We start from the raw sequence: 8,104 nt of genomic DNA on the forward strand, positions 1-8,104 counted from the left end.
CATTGTGATATGTCTTGATACACCTTACAGTGAAGGTGTCAGTAAATAAATATATAAACATAATAAATAAGGTTTAATGACCTTTAATTACAACAGTTCTGATCGGTCAGGAATAGACGTGGTTTTAAATATTAATAGCTATTTCCAGACTGTATGAGCTAATACAGACAAGAAACCTGATTCTCCTTTACAATAATTCTCTACATGTTTACAGTCAGGCAGGTAAACTCATTAAAATTAGCAATAATTAAGATTAGTGTATATGATGGAAGAGAGTGTGCAAAACACACTTTTCTTTGTACTTTATTTTTGCACTTTATACAAGTTCACTGAATCAGCAGAACTTCAGTCTGAGTTGAATATTTACAGCAAATGATGAGAGACATGAGCAGAAATGAATGAATATTATTTATTTATATTATTATTTATTGTTTTTAATTAGATGTTCATTATTATGCACTGATTGCGGGAGAACTGGATCACCCAGATCGAACCCGTGCGTAACACAACAGTAGACAACACTAACTACTGAGGTGGCGCTGAGAGCTCAAGCCCTCGCATTCATTCTGAAGAAAAAAGTCAATTTTTCCTTCAAGATGAATGACACATTGAAGACATTTTTTATCTATAGAATAAGTCCAATTATTTACTATATGTGGGATAAACCGGAGCCCCCGGAGAAAACCCATAAAAAACACCTTACCACCTCGTCATGGCGGTGAGCATAGAAGAGAAGCACCTGCACATGCAGCACCTCTGTCTCGGTGGTGCCATCAGGTGACCTTTGACGGCGGAGGCGATACGCTCTCCGACTGCCGGTTGACCCCCTTTCAAGGACACGAGCACCCACATCGCATTGCCCCACGTCTTGATCAGGTCCCGGTAAATGGCCTTTTCGAGGTTTTCCAATGCTTCTGGGCTGGAATCGAAATCGAGACCCTCGACTTCGGCCCACGTTTGTTCAAAAAGGCGCTGGATGATGTCCTGGACGTTTGAAACGGTCCAGGTCACTTTTGCCTTCTTGAAGATCCGCGTGACCAGCCTCTCCAAGATCACCTCGACGCAGTTTTTTTTTTGTTCGTTCCGCGCTCGCTGTGCATAGTCATCACGACTCTTCGTCACGGATACCAGGGCAGGTGGTGCAGCGATTGCCAAAGGTTTCTTGGCTCTGGGTTTAGTCCCCAGTATGGCGTGTCTCATATTGTCGACGAGGTCGTCGGACTGAAAGATCTGCCACCATCTGGCCAGACACAGGAAACCGAGCACCTTCCGCTGCAAGTCGGCGCGCATGTTGGCACGTAACACCGGCTCGGGGATGATCTCTGGCCCGTGTGTGATATGTGTGTAGAGGAGATCACTTAAGACCTTTGTGAACTCCAAGACACGACCGGGGGGAATGTTTATGACTGGAGCGCCGAGTCCCAGAAGATCACGGTTTTCTGGTTGTTTCATCAGATCGTTAATCTTCTTTGTGAGAGACTTTGCCGACTCTCGGCTGTGAACTTTGGATCCCCGGTGGAATCTTTTCCTCATCTGTGCAACGATGCGATGGATGCACGTTTTGGCAAAGCACTTTGCCAAAAGCTTCTTAATTTTGCTTCCGATGCTTTTCTTGGAGCGTTTGCTCTTCTGCGCCGACGGAGTCGGTCTTATAGCATCTTCGGCGATACTCCGAGCGATTTCTTCTGCGACGTCTTCAATCTCCCGAGAGTTTTGAGACTGCAGCACCGTGTACTCGGAGTCTGGCACGTCAACCAAGAGAGGTTCGGTGATGTCGTTCAACTGCGTCTTGATGATGATTTTGACATACATGATGTCTTCCATCGCAATCACGACGTCCGACGAAGGCGTCGCCGCATGGCGGTCTTCGGCGTCTGAGGGTTCCGGTTCCACATCTGATTGTTCGCAGATGGTCCTCTGCTTGCGCGGTCGAGGCGAGAACACCGACTTCATCTTGCCGATGAACGCCTGGCACATTTTACAGGCGTGCAGAATCATGTTGTTGAGTCTGCTGGGAGGAGTGAGGCGCTGAACTATGCCCTCGGGGCTGGAGAGGGCACTTCGGACGCTCTCTGAAACCTCTTCAGAGATCAATGTCGTCAAACTTTTGGAGCTCGGACACTGAACCGAGACGTCGACGCCCAGAGCTTCGGCAAAACCCTGAGAGATGGTGTCGCCCAGATTGATTTGGACGTCGTCCTCAGACGCCAGGGTCCTGCTCCCGAGAGATTTCAGGAAAGCTTTTGTCAAGGCCGCTGTCATGTCCAACAGCAACTCTCCCATCATGGTCATAGTGGCGTCGTCGGGGCTGCCGGATTTCAAAAATCCCCACTGATCCGCCGTCATCCCCTTAAAGAAGGAGTTGAGCAGCTTGGAAACAGCGCGACGGACGTTGAACTCGGGCATGATGGCTTCTGGCTGGGAAGTTCTTGATGATACCATGATGCTGATTTACGGTCAATTCTTGTCGATGCTTCGTGGTTTTTGGAGAGAAATTCACTGCTTCTCTCAGTAGATAGTCTGATGAGTGAAAATAATCGTTAGTTGCAGCCCTAATTATTATTAACTAACATGTAAGCTGCATTTAAATGTTGAGGCTAATTTTAACTGCTTCATATACTGTTGGGAGGTTTAATCTAAAGCAATGCATTCATAAAATTCATACCTCTTTCTCTTGAGACAACTGCTTCTCTCAGTCGATGTGTTTCGTCTGATCGAGTCTTCAGATTCAACTACAGTTGTGTGATTCTGGGACTCTCTCCTGAATGTCACTCCTTTATGATGTTACCGCTCCTTTATGATGTCACAACTGATGTCACCACTCCTTTAATCCATCAGTGTTCCATCTGGTGATGTCACCATGCACTGATGATGTCACCACTGCTGTGATGTCACCACTGCTGTGATGTCACCCAAACACCCAAACACACACCTGCACACACACGTGCACACTGAACACACACACACACACACACACACACACGTGAACACACACGTGAACACACGCACGCACACACACACACACACACACACACACACCCCATAACAAGGTTTCAACCTGTGCAGATCAGTCTCAATAAATAAACTTTGGAAAGCTGCCTGAAAGTAACTGGAGTAGAAGTCATTACAACTTTCTAACAGAAACTGACGTACTGACTGTTTATACTGTAAAGTGTGTGTGTATACTGTATGTGTGTTTGTGTGTACAGAGTGAACAGTCAGCAGACCCACTCCATTATCCCCGGTCAGTCTTTAACAAGCTCTGAGACCCTGTACAACCCAGCAGCTGTCATTTACTGTCATCTACCAAACAAGCACTCAAACACACACACACACGCACACACGCACGCACACGTGAACACACACACACAAACATGTACACACACACATGCACACTACACAGAAACGTGCACACACACGTGCGCACTACTCACACACACATGCTCACACTACACACACACACACACACACACACACACACACGTGCACACTACACACACATACACACATCTGCACACACACACTAAGGTCTTGTTTGGGCCCTAACTGCATTATAAAATAAAAGCACAACATAATAAAAGCACAACATCAACATAATCACTTCCTGTATTAGATTGTTTTGTCCATCTTTACACCGTCACTGTGTGTGTTCCCTCCACCTTGAGTGATGGAGATGCTTTCCAGCTCTCTCACAGTCACTTTTTGACCTGGTAAACTCACCTGAACCTGTCTGCAGAATGTGGATAGCCGTGGTGTCCCCCACATTTATAGGCTTATTGAACAAACAAATGTATGAGTTATCTTTACACTTAAAAACACACGTCCCCTTAAAATAATCTTGTTTATTGTCATTGAATAAGAGTGCATTTATGTTTCTAGTGAAACAATACACCATCATTGTGATATGTCTTGATACACCTTACAGTGAAGGTGTCAGTAAATAAATATATAAACATCATAAATAAGGTTTAATGACCTTTAATTACAACAGTTCTGATCGGTCAGGAATAGACGTGGTTTTAAATATTAATAGCTATTTCCAGACTGTATGAGCTAATACAGACAAGAAACCTGATTCTCCTTTACAATAATTCTCTACATGTTTACAGTCAGGCAGGTAAACTCATTAAAATTAGCAATAATTAAGATTAGTGTATATGATGGAAGAGAGTGTGCAAAACACACTTTTCTTTGTACTTTATTTTTGCACTTTATACAAGTTCACTGAATCAGCAGAACTTCAGTCTGAGTTGAATATTTACAGCAAATGATGAGAGACATGAGCAGAAATGAATGAATATTATTTATTTATATTATTATTTATTGTATTTAATTAGATGTTCATTATTATGCACTGATTGCGGGAGAACTGGATCACCCAGATCGAACCCGTGCGTAACACAACAGTAGACAACACTAACTACTGAGGTGGCGCTGAGAGCTCAAGCCCTCGCATTCATTCTGAAGAAAAAAGTCAATTTTTCCTTCAAGATGAATGACACATTGAAGACATTTTTTATCTATAGAATAAGTTCAATTATTTACTATATGTGGGATAAACCGGAGCCCCCGGAGAAAACCCATAAAAAACACCTTACCACCTCGTCATGGCGGTGAGCATAGAAGAGAAGCACCTGCACATGCAGCACCTCTGTCTCGGTGGTGCCATCAGGTGACCTTTGACGGCTGAGGCGATACGCTCTCCGACTGCCGGTTGACCCCCTTTCAAGGACACTAGCACCCACATCGCATTGCCCCACGTCTTGATCAGGTCCCGGTAAATGGCCTTTTCGAGGTTTTCCAATGCTTCTGGGCTGGAATCGAAATCGAGACCCTCGACTTCGGCCCACGTTTGTTCAAAAAGGCGCTGGATGATGTCCTGGACGTTTGAAACGGTCCAGGTCACTTTTGCCTTCTTGAAGATCCGCGTGACCAGCCTCTCCAAGATCACCTCGACGCAGTTTTTTTTTTGTTCGTTCCGCACTCGCCGTGCATAGTCATCACGACTCTTCGTCACGGATACCAGGGCAGGTGGTGCAGCGATTGCCAAAGGTTTCTTGGCTCTGGGTTTAGTCCCCAGTATGGCGTGTCTCATATTGTCGACGAGGTCGTCGGACTGAAAGATCTGCCACCATCTGGCCAGACACAGGAAACCGAGCACCTTCCGCTGCAAGTCGGCGCGCATGTTGGCACGTAACACCGGCTCGGGGATGATCTCTGGCCCGTGTGTGATATGTGTGTAGAGGAGATCACTTAAGACCTTTGTGAACTCCAAGACACGACCGGGGGGAATGTTTATGACTGGAGCGCCGAGTCCCAGAAGATCACGGTTTTCTGGTTGTTTCATCAGATCGTTAATCTTCTTTGTGAGAGACTTTGCCGACTCTCGGCTGTGAACTTTGGATCCCCGGTGGAATCTTTTCCTCATCTGTGCCACGATGCGATGGATGCACGTTTTGGCAAAGCACTTTGCCAAAAGCTTCTTAATTTTGCTTCCGATGCTTTTCTTGGAGCGTTTGCTCTTCTGCGCCGACGGAGTCGGTCTTATAGCATCTTCGGCGATACTCCGAGCGATTTCTTCTGCGACGTCTTCAATCTCCCGAGAGTTTTGAGACTGCAGCACCGTGTACTCGGAGTCCGGCACGTCAACCAAGAGAGGTTCGGTGATGTCGTTCAACTGCGTCTTGATGATGATTTTGACATACGTGATGTCTTCCATTGCAATCACGACGTCCGACGAAGGCGTCGCCGCATGGCGGTCTTCGGCGTCTGAGGGTTCCGGTTCCACATCTGATTGTTCGCAGATGGTCCTCTGCTTGCGCGGTCGAGGCGAGAACACCGACTTCATCTTGCCGATGAACGCCTGGCACATTTTGCAGGCGTGCAGAATCATGTTGTTGAGTCTGCTGGGAGGAGTGAGGCGCTGAACTATGCCCTCGGGGCTGGAGAGGGCACTTCGGACGCTCTCTGAAACCTCTTCAGAGATCAATGTCGTCAAACTTTTGGAGCTCGGACACTGAACCGAGACGTCGACGCCCAGAGCTTCGGCAAAACCCTGAGAGATGGTGTCGCCCAGGTTGATTTGGACGTCGTCCTCAGACGCCAGGGTCCTGCTCCCGAGAGATTTCAGGAAAGCTTTTGTCAAGGCCGCTGTCATGTCCAACAGCAACTCTCCCATCATGGTCATAGTGGCGTCGTCGGGGCTGCCGGATTTCAAAAATCCCCACTGATCCGCCGTCATCCCCTTAAAGAAGGAGTTGAGCAGCTTGGAAACAGCGCGACGGACGTTGAACTCGGGCATGATGGCTTCTGGCTGGGAAGTTCTTGATGATACCATGATGCTGATTTACGGTCAATTCTTGTCGATGCTTCGTGGTTTTTGGAGAGAAATTCACTGCTTCTCTCAGTAGATAGTCTGATGAGTGAAAATAATCGTTAGTTGCAGCCCTAATTATTATTAACTAACATGTAAGCTGCATTTAAATGTTGAGGCTAATTTTAACTGCTTCATATACTGTTGGGAGGTTTAATCTAAAGCAATGCATTCATAAAATTCATACCTCTTTCTCTTGAGACAACTGCTTCTCTCAGTCGATGTGTTTCGTCTGATCGAGTCTTCAGATTCAACTACAGTTGTGTGATTCTGGGACTCTCTCCTGAATGTCACTCCTTTATGATGTTACCGCTCCTTTATGATGTCACAACTGATGTCACCACTCCTTTAATCCATCAGTGTTCCATCTGGTGATGTCACCATGCACTGATGATGTCACCACTGCTGTGATGTCACCACTGCTGTGATGTCACCCAAACACCCAAACACACACCTGCACACACACGTGCACACAGAACACACACACACACACACACGTGAACACACACGCATGCATGCACACACACACACACACACACACACACACACACGCACACGCACACGCACACACGCACACACACACACACACACACCCCATAACAAGGTTTCAACCTGTGCAGATCAGTCTCAATAAATAAACTTTGGAAAGCTGCCTGAAAGTAACTGGAGTAGAAGTCATTACAACTTTCTAACAGAAACTGACGTACTGACTGTTTATACTGTAAAGTGTGTGTGTATACTGTATGTGTGTTTGTGTGTACAGAGTGAACAGTCAGCAGACCCACTCCATTATCCCCGGTCAGTCTTTAACAAGCTCTGAGACCCTGTACAACCCAGCAGCTGTCATTTACTGTCATCTACCAAACAAGCACTCAAACACACAAAAACACACACACACACACACCCTTTCTGCTGACACTCTGCACACACACGCTTTTTTTTGTTGTCTCTCACACACACACACACATGCAGTAAACACACACACTTTTGCAGTCATCTAACTTGATGGGCTCATCAATTTTTTAATCTGCATTGTTCTTAGGACAGCAATTACCGTCCTTCCCCCTTGTCACATCGCCCAATAAAAATTGGTCACACAGGGTGAATAGCTTGTTATTGCAGTAATTACATACAGTGGTTATAATTCTCTTCTCACCAGTCTTCTGCTCTCTGTCAGTTTCCCCCTCTCATTTGCTTTCCCCCCCTCCATTCCTCTCCATCATGCTTTTTTCACACTGCTTCCCTCTTACTTTTTTTTTGTCGTTGTTGTTTTTCTGCAATCCTAATGTTTCCCATGTCTGCTTATTATAAGCAACTGTGGGCTTGTTTTCCAGGGATCCAATGCCTATGGCTGCAATTTTAGGGGGTGTGCTTTCTTTGGGTTTGGGGTTTATTGTATTTAGTTAAGTCCCTGTGTCTCACTGACTGTATTCATTATGAGGGGAGGTTTATTTCATCGTTGTTGTTGTTGTTGTTTTTTTTCACTAAGGGTAGGGTAAGTCTTACTTTTTTGGGAAGAGCAGAGAAGGGACTTTTTTATAGTCAATTAATTACCAATGAGGGTACTAGTGTGTACACTGGGCCACAAAGCTGTCCTTTTTATGCAGATGATCACACTACATCTGATTGAGAGCATAAAGAGTCTTCCTGACTGAACTTCCGCTAAGCTTCCTATTATCTCCAACAACAAAAATACATAAAAGTAAGTTCACCCTGCAATTTGAACCTATG

General features: G+C 45.7%; 2 protein-coding genes across 2 annotated transcripts; both read right to left on the bottom strand.

Moving 5' to 3' along the window:
- Positions 1-395: 395 nt before the first annotated feature.
- LOC141757617 (uncharacterized) lies at positions 396-2,816 on the bottom strand. The gene is made up of 2 exons (XM_074618204.1): positions 2,666-2,816; positions 396-2,520 (listed from the first exon to the last, which is right to left on the bottom strand). The coding sequence occupies exon 2, from the start codon at positions 2,440-2,442 to the stop codon at positions 700-702; it is 1,743 nt and encodes a 580-aa protein (XP_074474305.1). The 5' UTR covers positions 2,443-2,520; positions 2,666-2,816; the 3' UTR covers positions 396-699.
- A 1,474-nt stretch (positions 2,817-4,290) lies between these two features.
- On the bottom strand, positions 4,291-6,810 carry LOC141757547 (uncharacterized). The gene is made up of 2 exons (XM_074618089.1): positions 6,561-6,810; positions 4,291-6,415 (listed from the first exon to the last, which is right to left on the bottom strand). Exon 2 carries the CDS (start codon positions 6,335-6,337, stop codon positions 4,595-4,597), a length of 1,743 nt encoding a protein of 580 aa, XP_074474190.1. The 5' UTR covers positions 6,338-6,415; positions 6,561-6,810; the 3' UTR covers positions 4,291-4,594.
- Between the last annotated feature and the right edge of the window lie 1,294 nt (positions 6,811-8,104).

This window comes from Sebastes fasciatus, chromosome 19 (assembly GCF_043250625.1).
Source record: "Sebastes fasciatus isolate fSebFas1 chromosome 19, fSebFas1.pri, whole genome shotgun sequence".
In the NCBI taxonomy this organism is placed as follows: domain Eukaryota; kingdom Metazoa; phylum Chordata; class Actinopteri; order Perciformes; family Sebastidae; genus Sebastes; species Sebastes fasciatus.